Raw genomic sequence first — 22,183 nt, 5'->3', positions numbered from 1 at the left:
GGGTCCTAGTTCTGCTAGTTCTGGTTTCTAATGAATGAATATAGTGATTAGAAACAACAAGGTCAGGTTTTGGTGCTGTAACTCCTGATTGCATAAATACATCTTCTACTTTCACACAGAATGGTTGTGGTTATAAAATTGTATTTTTTTTTAACCAATCTTCAATCTTCCAAACGATCTTGCATTGCTAATTATCTCAGAATGAAGTGAATTGCTAATAAAGTAGTCTTTAAGGGAAAATTTTCTTCCTTCTTTGCTTAAGACAAAATGCTTGCTGCAGAGTTCCAACTTCGCTGTTCTGATTTTTGTTACCTCCTGTGAGTGTTAGCCAAGGATAAGAAGGATAAAGGTGTGAACTAGATTTGGGTCTCAGATGCCTAATGTGTCACTCACAAGTGTTTTGCTTCCCTATCTTCCCCAATTACTGTGCTAAGCAGTGCTATCTCCAGTTACTGTTTTTTCACTTATGGATAGACAAGAAGATCCCAAACTGCTTATCTTTCATTAAGCAAATGATTTAAAGAAAATACTTTCATAATTTAAGTGGCAATAGTCTGCTGCAGCTAACTCATGTTAGAGGACTGCTTGCTATTGTGGTAATGGTTTCTAATCAGGGAATTGGAAGCTACATGTTGGAGACCATTGTTATTTCATGTAATAGGTGTTTTTTTTTTTTTTTTTGTTTTTTTTTTACACCTTATTTCTCCTTTAGCATATTAGAGAAAAAAGAGAAGAAAATATTTATAACAAAAAATTTTGAAAGCTATATCTTGTAAAGCATGAAAGAGTATGAAATATCTGAACTGAGGTGATCTACACAATTTTAGTTAAGTATCTGTTTCACATGCAATCTTTCAATTGCATTGCAGTATATTTGAGATAATTATACAGGTAACAAGATGGTGTCCAACCCAAAAGTCTGCAGGAAGAATTAATAGGAAGCCAATTTAAGATCTGTAGGTATCTCAGTTACAGTATTTCTTAACTCTTGAATACTGGACTTTGCAAACTTATAGATTTAATCTTAGTTTGTGTGTTTGTGATACTAATGAAGTATAGTAAAATTAATTCATTTATAAACTTTGAAATACAAATGAATGATATTTAAACTTTTTCAAAACAAAGGCATAACACTTTGTAGTTTAGGCAGTGTAACTGAAAACAAATTTATTTTCTCTTGGCTCTCAAACCTGGACTCTTTAATTTGATCAATAATAATTCTAGAGAATCTACTATTAATTTAGAAAATTATAACTTTACACTCAAGTGGCTTTTTAAAGTGACATTATTCTATATCCTTTGCCATTTAACTCAGCATTACATTTCTCAGGTTTATATGTTAAAATACGTGTTTTTTTCATGATGAAAGCTTGTTTCCTATTTCTCTTCTGATGTTCTCCCTGTTCATAACAATTCTGCAATTTTAGCTGACCTGAAGGTCTGTCTGATCAGACTGAAGAAAACTGTACTTGCTTAATGCTTGTGCAAGTTAAATGTTTTATTGACTGAAGCTTTAATGGATTTTTCGAGTCCAGATCAAGTCTGTTAGTAAAATAAACAGAGAACTTAAATCATTAAGATGATATATTGAGTAGGAAGGTATGTTCTTGCTCTCTGACTACAAACACAATGCCTGAGAAATTGAGTTTCCTTTTCCCTTACTGTGGTCTTAACAGAGGTTATCAAAATAATTGCAAAGGCCTTATAAGAAGAAATCTTAAAAAAACAAAACAAAACAAAACTTTTTTTTTTTTTTTTTTTTCAGACAGCATTGTCTGGAGAGTTTATTTAACAGGTTTTGATCTTAGCTCCTTTCAATACTTTTCTTTAAAAACTAGACTCAGTGAAATCTTTGCTTAACAGGTGAGAGTTTTCTTCAGAGTGGATCTGGTAGAATACAAGGTTTTGGTAGAGGTTTGATTATGCTTAATTGATGAAAACTATTTATTTTTATTTATTTATTTTTGTTGCTGATGATGTTGGGAAGCTTGAAGGCATATGTGATGATAGGTCAAACCTACACACTGAGCATGGGCTTGCTTCTCCAGGTCCCGCATCTGAAGTTAGGGATAATTTTTCCATGGAGGGTACCTGGTATTGCAACCACAGTTTTATGGGATGTATTAGGGTGAAAGCTACTCTATGCTAATTTTAAAAAAGCTGTTTCATGTCTTGTGTGTGTTAACGTACTACTTCTCTGCAGGGAGATCCTGGGCAGCCTGGGAATCATGGTTATCCTGGTCAGCCTGGTCCAGATGGTAAGCCTGTGAGTACTAAAAACTCAGTCATATATTGCAAATGTAAAACTATAGGAGAAAATAGATGTACCACTAATAACAGATTTTGAAATTTTGATGGCTTTGTCTCTATTCTTTGAAATTGTGAATGTTACTAAGCTCTAACAATTCTACGAATGTAACAGTACGTAAAAATTCCATGAACCTGTTAATCACAGTATTTTTGTCTCAAGCTGAAATATAGATGTAATAACATGAGGTAAGCATTGTTATAAAGCAGAGAACAGGGTATGAGTTTTCCTGTTGGTCTTTGCATCAGTTTGCAGAAGTTAACACCTTCGGACTGTCAGACTTTACTGCGTAGATTTTTTCTATTAGAAAGCAATTTAGGGCAGCTAAAATATAGATATAGGTACATCGTGCAGTTCTAAGCATTGAGTATTAAAGCATGTCAGAAAAAATGCCTGTATTTTGCCTTTCTTTTTACTTTAAGCTGACATACCTGCAGTCTGGATAGTAAAGGCTAGAAGAAAGTAGATGAATAACACATGCCTCTGAAATAAAAATGCCAGATATGGCAGTGGTTGGTGTAGTCTTCATGATTAGCATTTTTATTGCAATAAAACTTCATTAAAAGCAAATAAATATATAATAATAGTCTAAGATTTCATTACAAAATAAATTAGATCTTTGAATCTAATTGGAAGCCTCCAAGACATTGCCATCCAATCTGCTCTGTTGAGCAAGACTCTGTTAAAAGGCTGCAGTCCTGCATTCACAAAGCAGTGGTAGGCATGTGCCAATGGTGCGCTGAGAGAAGGCAGGCTAAAAGCTGGGAGTCTTGATCGTCCATGTTTCGATTCTCAGAACGTGGTCTCTGATGCTGTTTGTTGTTCATTAGAAGGTACTTCAGTCCAGAAGAAAAAAAAAGAGAAAAAGGGAAAAAAAATAAAATAAAGGGCTTCAAAAATAATTTGCTTCGTCTAAAAAAAGGAGAAATTCTCTGCTGGATACTTGGATACAAAAAGCAGGAAAAGAAAAGTGGGTGCATGTGCTACAAATGAAGCCTCTGTAGGTTTTCATTCTTAGTTTGAGGACTACATTTTATAGTTGAGCTCTTAGGTTGTAGTGCTATGGTGAAACCTCCCTGGAGAAGTCATGACTTTGTATCTGCAGAAAATACAGCTGGGAGGAATTCCAAATGCTATCAAGAACTAAAATATAGAAAGATGCCCTCAGACATTACAAAATTTAGTTTTTTTTAGATTAGAGAAGACAAAACAGTTTATGAAATAAGAATTGGTTTATAGACTGAGTAATAGTCTGCGGTTTTGGTTGAGATTTAGCAGGATCATTAAGTTATTTTGGGCCATTTTTATCCATGCTGGACAAACTGGAGAAACCTCAGAGAAGAGCAACAAAGGGCTACATTGGGCTTTTCAGCTTAGCATCCTGTTATATTAATGGTTCTGTCCTGTAGAAAGATTGATGAGGATGTTGTAGCTACACACAATTTTTAACTTGAATTTGCAGTTGCTTGTCAATTTTAATAACTGTAGCAAGTTGTTCTGTCTAAACAGGCACTACCTGCCAACTTTGATGGCTTAAAAAAACCACTAAGGTTCTATTTTTGTTAAGAATTTTTTATATCATACATTCAGTTCTATGTAAACTAGAGGTGAAAATAGTGAGATTGATACTTGGAATTGTGGATATTTTAAGGGACAGTAGATATAATTAGTTATAAGAGAAAGCTCTGTGCTACACATTATTAAAAAGTTCATATTTCTCCTATTTTGTTGCTTAGTTACATGGTGGCATTTTCTTAGGAATAGTAGATGGTAGGTTTATCACTTGGGGAGTCCTTTTAGAAGTAGAGTTAATTTGAAAGGAAACAAATAGCCACTGAACACAAAAAGTGCAATTATTTCTAAAAATTGAGAATTATTCTGTTTTAGAATATAGGCTTGGTATATTAAGATGTGCCAATGGTGACCATAGGGGTCCAGCAAACCAATGAGAACACAAGTATTTTAATATCTCCACAAGGAAAGATCTTCATTTGTTCTCTTACATAATTCATATATTTTTCCCTAAGCTTTTGTTGTAAGCAGATTTTGATAACTATTGCCTTCAGAGTTAAAGTAAAAGCTTAACAAAGCTAAACTATTATCTTCAGCGTTTGAAGTAGAGAAAAAATCAGAAAAGGAATTTTCAGTGCTATAAAATAGTTTTTTTTTTTTTTTTTTCCCCCTGGCAATCATGAAAATATAGGTTTTAAGTAAGAATAGGTGGAAACAGAGCTTGGGAATTAGGATCTAACAAAAACAGCCTTTCTATTCAGTTGATTATTGATGATGCTTAAGCTTCTGAAGAGCACTCCTTTTCTTCTGTACAAAGACAGTTACACAAACTGCATCAGCCCAGAATTGCCTGAAAGAGAGTGTACATCACAGCTTGACCATGCAAATGCTAGAGGTAGGAGTGCAACACGGATAAGCAGAGCTGTCTTTATTCCAGCTAACTGATATTTTGAAAAATAAAATAAAATTGTGTAAGCTTTAGTGAAGTCGAAATAGAGTGGGCATTGGTAGGGAACTGTCAGTTTCCCTTCTCTCCTTTAAAAAGAAGACTGACCTTATTTCCAAACTGCCTAGTCGGATGCAACAGCATTGTTTTAGAATTAAGTTGTTATGACTTTTTCTCACTTTTATTAACTGGTTTTCACCTCAGTGCCATATATCTTCTCATAAGCACTGAGATTTGTAACTGTGAATCATGGAGGAGAAATAAATCGATGCTGTAGTCTTTCTGTAATGCTGTAATCTGGCAGTTATACTTTTTCCTGTGAGTGAGTCATCGTTTGCATAGATAGGCATTCTCTGAACTTAGAAAAGATTAACAAAAGTATCTTGGACAGTTCGAGTAGGCTCTAAAAGCCCTGCCAATTAACAATTTTTACCATTTTGGTGTATTGAAGTTCATAATTTATTTGAAATGCTTCCAGTAAAATCCTATTTATTAACTTCCTAATTTTTTTTTTAAAAATCAGCTGTAGCTTTTTGCACTTGTTCTTTGTAAGGACATAATTGCAAGCCTATTAGATCATCTGCAGCTCTGGCCAGTACATTATTGTTCCTTACAGTACGTTCTTGAGTGTTTTCCAGGCTAGCTTTTAGCTGGGAATGACAGAAGACCCTTTAAGTACACTGTGTGGGAAAACAGACCCCTGCTTTTGTCTTTTTCTTCTGTTTTATTTATTTATTTATTTATTTGCTGACACTGCTAGCACTTCATCCTTGCTGTCAGTGATTTTCCTTGTTTGAGATAAATTTGCTCATATGAATAATTTTAGCTGTATCCCCTAGGAGAAGTCTGGAAAGCAAGCTCTTAATTCACAGGACAGCACAATCGGCTTACAGGTAGTTGTGTAGTCAGGGTTGTTTAATCAAATGGTTTTTGCATGGAAAGCTTTTCCTGGAAAGTCAATCTTTTTTGTTCCCAAACACATTTTTATGTTCTCCTCTAAAGTTATTCCAGTTTGCGTATCTGGTATTCATTTTCTTGGAATAGTATAACTGGTCAACAAAATGTTTCTTCCTGTGAGAAAGATTTTAGGCATGCGTTTATATGTAACTGATATGTAACTGATTTTAAAGCTAAGCATCGGGAAAATTTATTTTTCATGGACTGCCTAGATGATTGTAGCACTTAAAGTTAGTTTTAGTCTGAAAAAATTCTAAACAATTCCCATGAATATCTTCAGTATTACCAGAAAATAATTGTTCACTTAGTATTACCTAGTAATATTTTTTGCTGTAATACCTGGGGAAAGTGAATATAAACAGGACTTAATTTCAATCATTCTTGAATTTAAGAAAATAATACTTTGGGCTATAAACTCTTTTTGGTATTATCTTCTTTCCTTTCATCTATGTCTCTGTTTAGAAAAGATGAGTCAAAGTAACTAGATAATAGCACAAAAGTGAGAAGCATAATACGTAATAAAAACATATTTATTTTCAATTAAAAACGTTATTCTCAACCTGAAATCATTTAATTGCCTTGCCAGGAGAAATAAGTAAATAAGTAGAAGGGTAAAAATAGTATTTGAATCTCAACTGGAACTCATTTTGATGGGAATTATTCATCAGAAAGAAGCAGCTGGAGTAGTTGCTTGGCCTGAGAACACAAAGCCATTTTTTATTGCAAAGGATACTATATACATGCTGGGGAAGAACTCGAACAGCAATCACTTGTGTTAATAGAGGTGATAGGTTATCAGTCTGCTGAAAGAAGTGGGGAAAAACTATATACTTATTTGTCACTTTTCAACTTTGAAACTTATGGCTGACAAATCTTGCCTATTTTCTTGTATTCCATCTAGTTTCATTACTGAAAATTTGGAACCGTTTACCTTGTCTTTACTGTGCCCATAAGCAATAAGCAGTTTAAAATCAATCTACTAAGACTGGCTTTACTGTTGTGTGCAGATGCAGAGTTCATAAGCTATCAAAATTCTGGCATATTAAGTAATTTCTGGTCATTCCAATATTACTTTTTAAAAATGCGTAGAAAATTGTTACAGCTGTACTACCTAGAGTTGGTGATAAACTGAGGACTGAATCTTTTATGAAGATCTTAGTATAATAGCCAGTTATTTTAGCAGTACTCTTGGAAGCAAAATGGATAATAGTTTCATGTGTATTTAGGATTACCTGTGCTGTTGGATGGTTAGTCTAGGGATTTAAGTTGGTATGAACTGCAGCTACTTTCTGCAGGAAGCTTTGGTAAGCATAGTTGATAATTCCACTAGAAAATGCTGCTTTGATTTCCAGAGAAGTTATTTCTTAGTAACGCTCAGACCTTGTTATTGTTAGTGGAACTATGTTTTCTCCATTTTGACTACCACAGTCATGTAATGGCTTCACTGAGACCTCCTACTTTGAATTCATGGTGATGCCTTGTGCTGACTTGGGTTGCATACAGCTGTGCATCAGGCAGATACATTAGTGCAGATACGAGTCTATCTGACTGATTGCAACAGTGGGTAAGGGCAGACAATAGCGACGAACACCTAAGTGATGAATAGGAAGTTATGCATGCAGAGTACATTATCTCATTTCCCACAGTCTAACGCTTGGGTTCTAAGCCAGGTATTATGTATCTGACAGCCTTGATGAAACTTTTCTTCTCCATGGTCCCTCAGCACAAGCAGATATTTATCTCACAACATTATGCTCAGTTAAAATATACTGCTGGATGCTCAGAGCTATGAAAACCTTGGCAGATGGTGGAGTAGCCAATGTAAGGAAGTGTAATCAAAGGGAGAAAGAACTAAACAGTTCAAAGCAAAGCAAAATGAGAAAGGCAATAAATAAAGCAGGGAACGAAGCAATTAAAACTGTTCTGTACTTTTATCATAATAATGTTTATGTGATGACTAACCTTTAATCAGGAGACACTTAAAAATTTATGTTGGAAGGTAAAAGCTGCATTTAATTACCTTTGGAATTTAAGGCTGAATCTACTATTCATTTTTGTGTTTTGATATGTGTAGGCAGAGGAGCTTCACTGCATCCAGTAGAAGCAGATGGACACAAGTGTTTTAAAGGGCTCTGTTGTATAGTCGAGGTAGGAGAGAAGAGATGGCACTTGTTTTGATCTCCAGGCTGGCAGTGAAGCTATAATGCTGCAGAAGCTCCTAGAGAAAGGTGTGAGACATGGTCTCCAAACACAGGACCAACTGGTATTCAACATGGTTGGAGGGGCAGGAAATGAGAAGCAGTAGGCAGATGAGTACAGACAGAGAGGAGTGCTGTAGTAGGTTGTTAAGGATGGGAAAAAAAAAAGCTTATTGAGAAAATTAGGAAGAAGGACCTAAGGAAAAAAAGTTACAATGATTAAGTTAAGATCATAAACAACTTCTTGGAGAAAGCCTAAAATGCTTCATTCAAATTCATCAAATACTTTCTAACATTTCTGTTGCCTTACAGGATTTTAATTACTATAGAGATGTTGCTGATGAGATACACGATCATACTGTAAAGTACAAATTTGAATATAGGCCATGGATACTTGTTTGAATGGTTATAAAAATGTATTTATGACATGAATTGAAATCCATAATGTATTTCATGAATAGGGTTTAAAAGCTTTTCTTTCAACGCTTTAGATGCCTGTTTTAAATGTGCTAAAGACTTTCTACAGAGACTTCCACATGGAGTCTGCAGATCTCTGTCAGGATGTTTCCCAACACCAAGTCACAATTTTCTTTCAAAGTTGAATTCCATTATGATTAGTTACACCACTCTAAATAGTTCTGTTTACTTAATGTTTACAGTCCTTAAATATCTTTAGACCATTACTTGATCCTTGGTTGCTTCCTAGCCAAACAGAGCTTGTTTACTTCTCCCTTGACTTTTCAAAGTAGACCTGTTGTAATTGCTTTATCATTTATGTTGTTCAGTGACTTCCGAAAGTTTTCAATAAGGAAGTGTACAGTGCAATTACCAGATTTTATTTTAATTTCTATTTTATTCATTTTATTTTATTTTTTATTTTTTTATTTTTTCTGAGGTGGTACAGCGATGAATGCTGTCTGAACTTCTTCCCTTTAGGCATGCAAGTGTGTTGAAGATTTACCTCTGATATTTACTCTGCTATTGTACCTACAATGTCTTTTGAGTTGATAATTGTCATACACCTCTCTTGCTCAATCTTTTTCCCCTTACAGATAAACTAACTTGAATTTCCCTGCAGAGTTCTTATTTCACTGATGATGTTGGTGTTGCTAATTTGCTGTGTCCTTTGTAAAAGTTCTTTGACCTAAGAAATCTGTTCTGCTTTTCCCTTTAGAGCTATTTGTAAATTGTTGTCTTGCTATCTAAATTCCAAATCTAAATTCTATCTGTGATTTTGTACTGTCCAGCCATCTGGTACCTAAGCATCATGGTATCTTGCTGATTGTAATTTCACCTTACAGGTTTTCAATGATTTGAGATTTATGAGCATTGCTACCATCCACAACAAATTCAGAGGGAGATTCTGTATACTCAGTGATGAAAAATAATAAATGAGGGAGTATAAACAGAGTGCTGTTGGAGTAGTACTGATGAAACATTGTAGGTGGTATTCAGTTTAAGGCACCTACATTTAGTGTTTTTAGTGTGTGCAGAGCACTGGATATCTAAAATTCCCTTGTTATTCAACTTATTTATAACTACTATACCCCAGGAGGTATGATATTCTCATGCCATAGAGCATAGAGCTGTCTTGCCTGCAGCTGCTCTTTCAAGATGGTGAATGTCTTCCAAATACATTGTGTGTTTGTCTTCTAGCACTCTGCAGGTGTTTAGGGGATACGAAAAGGCAGTAACTGCTTATGTTTAGGCTGTTACTCATCAAAACTGAGTATCAAGTTCAGGGTTAGCTATGATACTTTTCATACCATTTATGTGTCTTCTGTGGAATTGATGAGAGAAAACCAAGAAAAGATTAATTCTATTTAGTGGCAAATTCTGTGTTTTCGCCCTATCAGGAAAGTGAATCTTTAGTCCTGAACGAGCTTGAACGAGTCAAATGAAAAGAGTACTTTCAGATTTCTTCATTACATAAAATACGAGCTATGACACAGCTGCTCTCAGAGTGTATGTATGTATGTCACATACACACTTCTGTGAAGTTGAGGAAGGAGGAATTTTTCTGACTTTAATGAAAAACATAGGTCTCAGTGTGTAGGTTGTAGACTAATAATCCACAATGTATTTGACATTTAGAATATGTTTTTAAATTGGAGTTTTGTGAGCGATAAGCAAGTATGCAAGTAGGTTAATGTAAACGATCAGAAGGAGATTATGCAAATTGTCAGTGATAAAACAATACATTGCTACTTTTTGAGAAGTGGAAAAAGAAGTATTTTGAATGCTGGTTGTCATAACTTATACAAACTTGCCCAAAGAACTGCTAGGTTAATAGAGAATCACACGTTGATTCTCTATTTTGTATCTTATCTGTGACAGCTTTCCATTGAACAAATACAATGAACATGTACTTTACTTTTTCTGAACAGCATTACAAGGTCTAGCACTGAGTTAAATGTGCAGTTCTTGTAAGCTGAAAATTCTTGCCATCCTCCATTCATCTCTCAAATTTTGAAATTCAGTTCAGCCAGGAAATTATCTTCTGCTATTTCTTCTTCTATTCAGAAGGAGAAGAAAGGGAAATTGCATTTCAGAGATCTAAAATATGAAATAAAGTTTTATTTATATAGGACTACATCCTACAGGAAGTCACACAAACTTTTTGCTTTCTTTGGAGTAGGAATAAAAGGACAAACTTTTAAAAGGCATTTTGGCTTGGTGAGTTGTTTCAACTGCCCAGGAGCCTTATAAGCTGTCTTGAAATGCTACACTATTTACAGCTAAAGTTGATTTTGCTAGAACTGCCTTAAGCACTAAAAGAGAATTGCTTGATAAAGAATCCATGTAGGACAGAGACCTAGAATTCTGTTTACTTCTATATTAAACATTACCAGCTGGCTCTTTGGGCATCTGCTCAAACATCTTTTGTGAAGAGGGCACAGAAAGTACTCTCTTGTATCTAACCAGTAAATAATTTTAGCTCTGTTTATTACTCCCAGGCAGCTCTAACTTATTTGAAGAAGAAATCAGGCATAAAAGTTGCCTTCCTTGTATTAAAAAGGTTCTATTAGCTCCTGCACACTAGTGTGGAAATTCCCCTATTAAATTTTGTACTGTTTTTTAAACTGAAACTCATATAGAAATGGAATTATTCATTTTTTCAGATCAAACCAAGATCAGACTCTGGACAGCTAAAATTGAGTAGTCCTTTTGTGTGGGGTTTATCAAATAAAATAATGTTTCCGCTTAGAGTTGAAAGTTACTACCTGTTGAAAGGCTTCAGCCAAATAAACTGAATTTTATAGCACAGTTTCCCTTGTTTTATATATTTTCTCAAAAAACCTTTCTTCTAGCTCATTTTCTTCATTGGAATGACATGCTGTTAATGGAATTAAGTAGAATTCCCTGTTCTTCAGTAGCTTGTCTCTGTTTTAGGGCTCTTCTAAAGTACTGTTTAATTTTGCATAGATAACTTGCTATTTTTGTAGTATTTACTGAATCCGATCTACTAAGAAGTCTCAGGAATACATTTGGGATTCTGTCTAGGTTCTCTAGTTCTTCAAATGCTGATTTCTAGTAAAGCATTCCTGAAATTCTCTTCTCATCTCATGAAATATTTAGTATTTCTTTTCTTTGTTCCAGTCATTCAATTTTTTTTTTTTTTCCTACACATATAGCCTGTTATGTACTTCTAAGTTCATAGCTAAGTGGTTACTATTGAGAATGGAACTTCTATTATTATTGGAATTTTTATTATTATTTGGAGGTTGAACTAGATGATCTTTAAAGTTCCCTTCCAACCCAAACCATTCTATGACTGATTATTTAGAGATATTATAAAACGAGCTGCATAATGTATTAGAACATGCCTTGTTCATTAAAGCTTTTTTTCTGTAACTAGAAATAAGCCTTTAAAACTCCTGGCATCCCTCAACTACTTTTGTGGAAGGAAAAAAAAAGGCGAAAAATGATGTCTACATATGTAGGTCAATTTGTTCTTTTTTTTTTTTTTTCCCTCTACAGAATGGTGAGTAAAACAATATGTTTGTTACATTCTCAAGCACAAATTCTAGAATAACTGATTTTCCTTATTGTCCGAAAAGATTCACTGAGTTAAAGTTTGGAGGCTGCAAACTTTAGATGCAGTACTGAAAATTTACGATAGCTGAAATTTAAATCTGGAAAGTAAGATTCTAATAGCAATTACTGAAATTTTTGTGACCTAACATGAGGAGTTGGGAATAACAGTTCTTTAGTGGGATTTTTTTTCCCCCCCCAAAATAGGTGTTACGAAAAATCACAAATCTTGGTTCCTTTTTTTTTTAGGGTTATCAAGGATCAGCAGGAACTCCAGGTATCCCAGGAACTCCAGGGGTTCAAGTAAGATCCTGTTTCATTTTCCACTCTACTCAGCACTGGTGTGGTATCACATTTAGCTCTGTGTGCAGGTTTGGATGCCACAATATAGGAAAGACATAAAAATATTAGAGTACCCAGTGGAGGGCTGGAGGGCACGGTATATGAGGAGTGGCTGAGGTCCCTCGGTGTGCTCAGCCCAGAGCACAGGAGCTGAGGGGAGGCCTGATGGAGGCCTCAGGGGAAGTGCTGGGCTCTGCTCTGTGTGACAGCGACAGGGCCCGAGGGAACGGCATGGAGCTGCGGCAGGGGAGGGCAGCTGGGGGTGAGGGTTAGGCTGCACCAGAGGTGGTGGGCATGGAACGGGCTGCACAGGGCTGTGGGCACAGCTCTGAGCTGCTGGAGTTCAAGGAGTGTTTGGACAGTGCTCTCAGACATAGGGTTTGAACTTTGGGTGAACCTGCATGGAGCCAGGAGCTGGAATCAAGAATCCTTATGGGTCCCTTGCAGCTTGGGGTATGCTATAATTCCTGGAATTTGGAAATCTGACATAAATTATCATCTGATTGAGAGCAGATAAGCTTTGCAGAGGCTTTAGGATATTCTGGGTTGACTTGCAGAGTCCAATTATGTGACATTCAACAAGGCTAAGTGTCAAGTCCTAGGCTTGGGTCATAATAACCTTAAACAGCGATACAGGCTTATGGAAGAGTGTCTGGAAATTTGCCTGGAAGGAAAGGATGTTGGCAGTCTGGAGGTTGACAGCTGGCTGAACATGAGCCAGCAGTGTGCCCAGGTGTCCAGGAAGGCCAATGGCATCGTGTCCTGTATCAACACAGCGCTGGTGAGACTGGACCTCAAATATTGAGTTCAGTTTTGAGCCCCTCGCTGTAAGAAGTATCTTAGTTGCTCAAATATGTGCAGAGAAGAGAAATGAAGCTAGTAAGGGGATTAGAAAATGAATAGTGAGAAGTTGAGGGAATTGAGGTTGGAGAAGAGGAGTCTGAGGTGAGACCTCATTGCTCTCTACTGCTACCTGAAAACAAGTTCCCGTGAGGAGGGCATTAATCTCTTCTCTCAGCTGATGTGTGACAGGACGAGAAAACAGTCACAAGTGGCACTAAGGGAGTTTTATCTTGGATATGAAGAATAATTTTTTTATGGAGAGGGTGTCAAACATTGAAAGGGGTCATCCAGGAAAGTGGTGGAGTCACCATTCCTGGAGGTATTTAAGAGACGTGGCAGTAAGGGATATGGTTTATTTTTAAGACAAGGTAGGTCAGTTTTTTGAATGGCCTTGGTCATCTTGAAGTTATTTTCCTTAGTATGAGTCATAGAATCTAGGTGTTTCTATGGTTCTGTGATTCTAAACGCTACCTACTCTCTCTCAGTATTCACTATTTCTCATTGAGAGCTGAGGTGCGAAGAATAAAAAAGGCTCCAGGGATAGCATGAATTCAGGGACAATGCTTGGATGAATTGCATTGAGACTCACATAGTCTTGGAGTTTGTTAGTAGGTTGTCAGTTAGATCACAGATGTAATCACAGCTAGTCAAGGCCTGTAGGAGAAGGCCTCACCTGGGGCTTGGATGTTTTCATTCTGATATAGAAGCCAAACAGTAGTTCCTTTTGTTTTAATTTGCACTGATAACAGTGATCTTGAGTCATGTCATGGCAATTGATTTGTTCTAGATGGCCCTGCTTGAGCTGGGAGGTTGGACCAGGTGACTTGTGGAGGTCCCTTCTAACCTCAACTATTCTGTAATTAGCCACTAATCACATATCTAAACAAAGATTTCAGATTAAGTCCAAAGTGATTGTAAAGAATTCTTTCTCTTCTTCATAATATTTAATTTAGGAGCATTTACTGGGACAGTTATTGCAAACCAGTGCTGTATTTTACACATAACATGATCCGGTCTTGCTGAATAGTTGAATTAAATATCTGAGAGCATGTCAGGACCAAGAGCCACACCACACCACAGCATATGTGAAGACTGTCTGATGGATATTTGAAAGGAAGGCACATCAGTGCAATCTGTGTGACAATCCTTTTTGCTTGGGGTGCTCCTCAGTTATAGCAAATAATAGTTTTGATTTTCCCAAGTCATGGATTATGAGCGTGCCGAATTCTCACGTTAGATATGTTTCATGATTATTTTTGCTTTAGTGTATAGTTACCAAAATGCTGTGATCAGATAATTCATGGGTTACATTGCATTGCATATCTGGGTCTCATTCTGTGTCGTAGCACTGTGTCTTAATATTTCAGCTGTTATTTTTTTTCCTCTCTTAGGGACCACGTGGCTTACCAGGTATCAAGGGAGAACCAGGAAAGGATGGAACAAAGGTGAAAACAATCAAACAAAAAAATGCAATTAAAAGAATTCTTATTCTCACATCATTTTGGTCATACAATGAATAATACCAGTATTTTCACAAGAATCCTCTGTGAAATTCTGAATCTGGTCACCTTTTTTCAGTATACGTAGACATTAGCGCTGCCAGTAATCCCTTTATTGCTCTGAACAATTTACAGTTAGAAAACATATGCACATTTAATTGACTGGTAGTTTGATACAGATGTGTCAAAGTGGTTTCTTTCCACCTCGTCACCTTTTTTCTCTGTAAGTGATCATCCAGATGAGCTAGGGAAGGATGTTTGGATAACACTTTTTTTTGTCAGAAAACACGGGCTTTTAAATTAAAACCAAAAAATTAAATTAAAACCAAAGGTTTCTTTGGAAGAATTCTAGCTGAGGTCTAGCAGGCACCTTGTTGGTGTTGACAGATGTGCAAGCTTAAATATAAGACCTTTCTAATAATCAGTATAAACTTGAGTCTGGATCTCCTGTATGCAGAACAATTAAACCAGTCTGCGGCTGTTGCTGCTGGCCAGTCTGTTTGAATATTTGTGTCCACCCTTCTGTCATATGTTTGCCCTGTAAGAAATAGGTTTAGAAAAGTTATGTTTGTTGAGATGCAAGCTTATTTTCTTTCTTGTGTAATAAAATTTCAGCGCCTCCATTTTTTTTGGTTTTTTGTTGTTGTTGTTTTTTTTTTGTTGTTTGTTTTTTTAAATGAAAGTTCATTTTCAAAACAGATTTTACTATAAAATTTTCTTCTGAAGTTCCCAATCCTAATAGCAGGTCCATACATTCATTACGGTTCAGTAGAACCCTATAATGTATTATGTGAAATGAAAAATGTGCCTATATATTCTGTTGCTGTAGTGGTCTTATGTCTGATCAGACAGTATCAGGCCATGTGCTGAAAGTGAGATACTGGTGACGAAAAATGCTGTTCTCCTGGCAGTGTAAGGTTGTGACAGATAGAATGTTTCCTAATGCTCAGTCCAGCCCTGTTTAAATTATGCCAAGAAACAGGGCTTCCACCACTGTTTTAGAGAACTTCTTCCACAATAAAGTAGGTCTTGCCATTAGAAACTTTTTCCTAATGATTAAGCCCAAATGTTCATCTCTTAATTTCATCCTCTTACTTATGAAGTTTCTACAGCAACTAATTTAAAACTGTTTCCATTGCCAAGTCTTTCAGTTTACCCAATAATTGAATCACCACTTCTGAGCAGAAATTAGGGTTCCATTCCTTTACAGCAGCAAGCAATGGATACATAAAAGGTTTATTTTATGAGTTTTGAATATTTTTTTCAACTGTTTTCCATTTCTATTGCCCGTTTTCCATACTTATTTGTTGAGAGATACTTTGATTGTATTAACCCACAAGCTTTCTTTCCGACAGTTGTGTTCCTGTCTTGTGGCATGTGTGACAGACCACTAGAAGTCTCCTTAGGCATGGATTATTTTGATAAATACCGCTCAGACATGCTATCATTTGTATTTAATCTTAGAATTTAAAAATATATATAAAATAACTTCCTGGGCATAATTTATTATTCCTCTCTCATGGCTGAAATATATTATACAAATTGAAATATATCACTCTTTTTTTATTTAGAAATTAATAGAAAGATCCCAGAAACTATCTGATGATTTCTATTGGGAATGAAGTAGGGCCAGTCCACTGAGACTTTTTATAGCATCAGGTCAGCAGGTGCCTAGTTATAATTTAACCTCTTGTTGTAATACCTCAAGGAAACTTGCAGTCTGATAAACATCCTCAGTACCAATAGCAAAAGTTCTGAAATTCCTGATTGTCAGCTGCGAGGACAAGAGAAAGAACTGTTGTTCTGGCTTTTGTTTTCAGTTACCAACTGCTTTTGCCAAAGTAGATTGTTTCTTTAATTGAAATCAGAACTCATTTGTCAAAGTGCCAAATTTTTATCAATTTAATTCTGTTTTATTTTGTTTATTTAAAAAAAAATACTTAATGCCTTATTATTGAATTTATTGCTCATCCAGAATAAGCTTGTAGGAAATTTTATGAGGTCAGTAGGTTTTTGATATTATCAATGAAAGAATGGGACAGAACCATCCCAGATTAAGGAACTTTCCTTACTCTTTGGGAATTAGGAGTGAGTGGAAGGGTTGTCACAGTTACTACAGAGGTTTTCAAAGCTTTTTTCAAAACTTTTTAAAAGTTGCTGTTTTGGAACCTCAGTAAAACTTATTGGGAGATTACAGTAAAATGTTCAAAACATTTTAGTGGTTACTTTTTATTTTCTGTATTAAATCGTGTTGAAATATTAATGAACACACATCAGTCAGCATACCAATATTCTGTTGTTGATACAGTAATATGTAACATCTTTAAACTGTTGACCAGTTAGATTATGGGTGTTATTAAATATTAATTATTTTAGATATAAGGATTTGAAATATGTTTGCTTTTTTAGGGTGACCGTGGACTGCCTGGTTTTCCTGGATTACATGGGATGCCAGCACCAAAGGTTGAAAATAAAAACTTGTTACAATATTCCTATGTCTCAGCCTACTCTATATAGCTTTTTAAAAAAATAAGTGCTCATATGCACTACTGATGCAGTTGATGAAATAAACAGATCTGATGTTGAAGTTGAAGGGTAATACATGCTGTAGGCCTTGATTACAGGCCAGTTTTCATTGCCTGATTATCAAGCATTAACAAGCAATGAAAACTACCTGTGGGGTTTTCTTTTCCATTTTTGTTCTGTTCTGTGGAATTTTATGTGAATTACTTTGAACTTCAGTTTTAAAGTACTTAGTACTCTTCTACATCCAAGTAATGTATCAGGAACTGAAAAATAATCATAGAATTTTCTAGAAGCTATTCAATTTAAGTGACAGTATTTTGACAGATAGGTTCGGTGTAACCAGAATAAGTTTTTCAAATGTATGTTTTCCATAACATCATCAAGCATATCTTCTATGTTAGTATGCAACTGGATTGACTTCTTAGCTTTTCCAAATCTGTTTTTTCAACCTTTCAGATAAGGTTTTCATTAAAGTACAGCACTTCATGGAGATCTGAATTTTCACTGAAGTACCAACCTGTAGAAAGTAACCAGAAAGTCGAAGTGCCTTATGCTCAGTTTCCATTGAAATGAAAAGCAATAAGCCTGTGAGTTGTGACTTGTAGAGTGCCTCACCAGTGGTTAGTCTCAGCTTCTTTCCTAGGAAGGCTTGGAAAATTCAAGATTTGGTTTTACTTTCTTGATAGTTTTCTTCCTTTATTTTTTCTTTTCGATCAAGTGGAACACTTTGCCTGCTTCCTTTTACATCATCTGCTCGCTATGTTACTTTGTGTGTATATACATACTTGTGTATGTATCTACTTCTATTTCTAAAGTCAACTTATTCACACACGTTTTTTCTAGGGAGAAAGGGGCCCTAAAGGAGACCAAGGACTGCCAGGGATATATGGAAAAAAGGCAAGTAAAATTATAAAATAATGTTACTGATACGTGTGGTGGGGTTGTTTGCCATGTTTTTTCCCACTTCTGTGCAGCATTTTTACTCTGTCTTGAAGATGCCTCTCAGCAGCACTGCCATTTTGGCTGCTGGGCCCAGCTGTGCACTGCAGTGGGGCCATTGCAGCTGGCTGTGTGTGGCATGGGGCAGCATGCTGCCAGCACCTGGGCACCTGCACCCAATACAATATCATTTATATTTTATGAGAGCTGTAGTTACAGAGGTTTAAATCTGCACTCCTAGTTCAGTCATCATTCCACTGAGGATATGCTCTTGTTTAATAACAATGGCCTTTGGATATCTTGATAACTCTCTTCATCCTTTTGACAGTGTATTAATGTAACTCATTCTAATACAACACAAAATGCACATAAATATATTTTTACAAATGTATCTATGCCTTTATTAGGGTGTATATGTATTAATGACATTGCAAAACAGTCTGGACTTTTTAAAGCATATTTACACTTCTGAAATGGATCATAATTATTAATCAATTCCTGCCTATGTTAAGAAAAGAACAGACCTTCCACAATTTTTCAGAATAAGAAATAACTTGTGAAAATGCTGTTTAAATAGGTTGGATTTGAACCATAAGCATTTAGTATCATTTATTTTTGTTTTCTGCTTTTCTTAGGGATCAAAGGGAGAGAAAGGTGATACAGGGTTTCCAGGAATGCCTGGGCGATCCGTAAGTTCTACCCAGACAATGTGATGTGCCTTTAACTTTTTTGTGTGTGTTAATTTACCTACTGACGACTGTTAACTGTTGCCACAGGGAGACCCTGGCAGAAGTGGGAAAGATGGATTGCCAGGAAGTCCTGGTTTCAAGGTATTTACAAATATATACTCATATATTGACAAGTCTTAACCTGTTTGTCTAAATATATTTGGTTTATTCTGTGGAGAAAAACTAGACATTAAAACAGTATTGGGAAATGTCAAGATTTACTGCAGTGACTGGGCATACTTCATTGATTTTGGTCAGTTTGTAAACAGGAGCAGTAGCTTTTATTAAGAGTGTATTAGTGATCATCAAATATTTGTTTATCTTTGCAACTTCTTCATTCTCTGCCAAGCATGGAGGTGGCACAACTACCCTGTGTAGTTTGTATCATCCAGAACTGTCTTCATTATGAAAAAAATTTCACCCTTATTTGCATAAGAAAATGCATACCTATATTTTATTCAACTGACTTAACTACTAAGACCACTCATAAATTTGCAGTGTTACTTGCTGCTTTTGGGTACCCCAGGTGACCTGTGAGTGCCATTTTAGAAGGACACAGGTCTTCTCTAGGTGATATCTGCCAGTCTGATGTGAACTCTGGCTTCCCTGCAGCACCTCAGATAGCACCAGGGAGCTGAATCAAGCCCCTCATAACTGTCATGGCATCCTAGATCTTAGAAAAGCACATATACGTGTCTTAATGTGTAGTTAAAGAAGCAAGCCAGTTCAAATTTTTTACTTGTATACAACAATACAGTGCTTCTAGTCTAAAAATTGCCCAGCATATCTAAAATAACAGCCTTTTAAAAGTACCATGAAATTAAACTCCAATGTTATGTAAACTGCTACATTCATTTCATTTTGATCTTCCATGCCGTTTCTACTTGCCTAAGAATTTTCATGATTAGCATATATCTACAACAGCATACTTTGACACTTGCAACTGTCTCAGGCAAAGACAATTATACAGATATTCTTAAAACAGATAGTTAGATTTATGCCTGTGGACATAGCTATCTGTGTTCCTATTAAAGCCAGAGAAGGCTCATTCAGCTATGGGAGTGGAATCTGGAGAGCAATTCAGCTCAAAGAAGTAAGACTTGTAGACACCAGCTTAATGGATCACATAAAGCATCACATGTAAATTTGAGATGTGTTAAAGTGTCCAAAGCATCATGAGGTGTTGAGTATTTAAAAAATGACCAAATGTGGGCAATGAAATTGAGATCTTGGTGACTGACAGCTGAATCAAGACCGAATCTTGACAATTCTATATCTGTTGGCTACAATATGAGCTTATATGTCTTTCTTTCAAATGACTTCTCCTGTATTTTCCCTGCATATACACAGATATGTACAGATATCCCTGCTAATTTGGTGGAGAAGTCCCTTTTGTGGCTTTTCAGGAAATAGAACAACTAATTAGATATTAGATGTTTTCCTTTTAATTGATGTGGGCAGATAATAGCAACAGTTGTTGAGCAAAAAAATTTTAACTGCCACACATTTCAGCATCTTTTAGAGTGAAGTGTTATACTGATAAATCAGAAATTTGGAGAGTACATTGATCTGGCTTCATGCTTCTAAACAAAATGCAGATGATTCAATATATTAATGTGAAAATGTGTACATTTAAATTAGAAGACTTTTTCTTGTCTATTTTCTTACTGTGATTATCATAGTGCAAAAATATGACTCATTAGTTTTTGTTCACTTTAAAATGTAATACTTATGCTGTATTAATTCAAACATTTTGTTAATTTGACTTCCACATCTGTTTGCTAAATGTTGTAAAACATTGCTTCGTTCTGAATCCATAACCAAGCTGGGAGCAGTAACAGGCTCTTTCTGAAGAAATGCTGAAGCTTTTCTGGTTTCTTACAATATTCATTTTGGGAAAGAAAATGGAAGAAAAAGTATGAAGAAAAAGTAATTTATATCAGTTACTATATTGTTTTATGTATTTAATTGGTCTACATTTGTTTCGTGTACTTTTGCAATTATTTTTCAGATTTTCAGAGTGTTTTGGGGATTGTACATATTTTGAGTAAGAGCATGAAGATTTAATTGTGTCTGCTACCACTGTAATTCTGAAGTGCTTTGAAACATTTTTCATGCAATCAGTTGTACTAACAATTAGACAAAAACAATTTATTAGAACTATATGACCTTGAACAAATAGTTGCTGTTCTGATTCAACTTTTCTCAAATTACACAAGGTGATCCTCACTTGTTTCTTTTTGCAAACTGTTTGACAACTCTCTGCTGGGCACAGAATGAGGGAATTCTGGACTGAGAACTTCTCACTGTTTTTGTAACTGTTTTGAGTTGTCTGTTTGATGGAGCCTTGATCATGTGTTTTTGCTTTACATTTTACTTTTAATAAGAATAGTAATTTACTAATTGAAACAATTATTATTATGTAAAATAAGGTCTTTTTTGAATATGGTATTCAACAGTTTTTATCATTTTAAAGGGAGAAGTTGGACAGCCTGGATCTCCAGGACTAGAGGGACATCGAGGAGAGCCTGTAAGTATTACATTGCTGACATTATTCTTAGATGCTTTTTTTCTTATTGTATTTTTTCTGTGAAAGGATATTGCACTTCATGTTTCACCCATTTTGATCTGTATTGGTTGTTATGTACTTTTTTGTAAAAGCACATGTATTTTCTGTTGCTCATCTTTAAGTTTGGATTTAATAAAAGAAATAAACCTTTAAAGTCAAAGATGCCTTAAAAGATTCTTAATTATGTTGCTGTTATGCACCAGTTTTTATAGATAATATAAAATTTTTTATTATTGACTTATTTCCTATTGAAAGGATGTTTTGGCTAGTTATTGGTGGTTACTTGAGGAAAGACTGGCTGTTTTTAACTCTCATTTTTGCAACATGGAATATGTTATTTTATATATTTGTTAATTGAGTTTACTTTTCCACTTCCTGCTTTCTCTCTTTGTTTATTGACTTCCTTGTATCTTGTTATACTGGCCATGTTATCTAAATCTCTGGTCTACTAGCTTACCTGGGAGCATGTTGCTGCATTATTGTTTTGCTTGTTTCCCAATACGTTGTTCCTCTGCTGGTGTTTGGGAAACTTTTTTCCTGCTGTTTTTATGTGGTAAACGATGTCCTTCTGGTTTCCTTGTTTTGCTCTTCAAGGCCACCATTCTTTGCTCAGAAGGTAGAGGATTTAAGGTATCTGAAGAAAGCTGAAGGCTTTCAGGGCTGATAGTGAGCCAGCTGTCTTCAAGCCACGAGTAATCATTCTTTAGGCCAAGAAGTGTTTGGAGCTCAGTTTGTGAATCATTGCCTTTCAGATGTATTTTAAGATAAGAAGGGGAAGTTT

General features: G+C 35.6%; 1 protein-coding gene across 6 annotated transcripts in view; it reads left to right on the top strand.

Annotated features, from left to right (window-relative positions):
- COL21A1 (collagen type XXI alpha 1 chain) overlaps positions 1-22,183 on the top strand; it is a 102,328-nt gene that overhangs the window by 43,574 nt on the left and 36,571 nt on the right. For all 6 annotated transcript variants that reach the window (XR_006181964.1, XM_042889128.1, XM_042889121.1 and 3 more), the window contains 8 exons: positions 2,204-2,266; positions 12,206-12,259; positions 14,533-14,586; positions 17,050-17,103; positions 18,010-18,063; positions 18,741-18,794; positions 18,882-18,935; positions 21,310-21,363. Coding sequence is in view for 5 of the 6 variants with exons in the window: in XM_042889128.1 (XP_042745062.1) it covers positions 2,204-2,266; positions 12,206-12,259; positions 14,533-14,586; positions 17,050-17,103; positions 18,010-18,063; positions 18,741-18,794; positions 18,882-18,935; positions 21,310-21,363 (441 nt within the window). In the remaining variant the exon portion in view is untranslated. The remainder of the gene's footprint in view (positions 1-2,203; positions 2,267-12,205; positions 12,260-14,532; positions 14,587-17,049; positions 17,104-18,009; positions 18,064-18,740; positions 18,795-18,881; positions 18,936-21,309; positions 21,364-22,183) is intronic.

This window comes from Lagopus leucura, unplaced genomic scaffold, assembly GCF_019238085.1.
Source record: "Lagopus leucura isolate 7727_CA_CO unplaced genomic scaffold, USGS_WTPT01 Super-Scaffold_73, whole genome shotgun sequence".
Taxonomy (NCBI): Eukaryota; Metazoa; Chordata; class Aves; order Galliformes; family Phasianidae; genus Lagopus; species Lagopus leucura.
The sequence above is the reverse complement of the archived record's forward strand: the minus strand, read 5'-3'. Positions and strand labels throughout refer to the sequence as shown.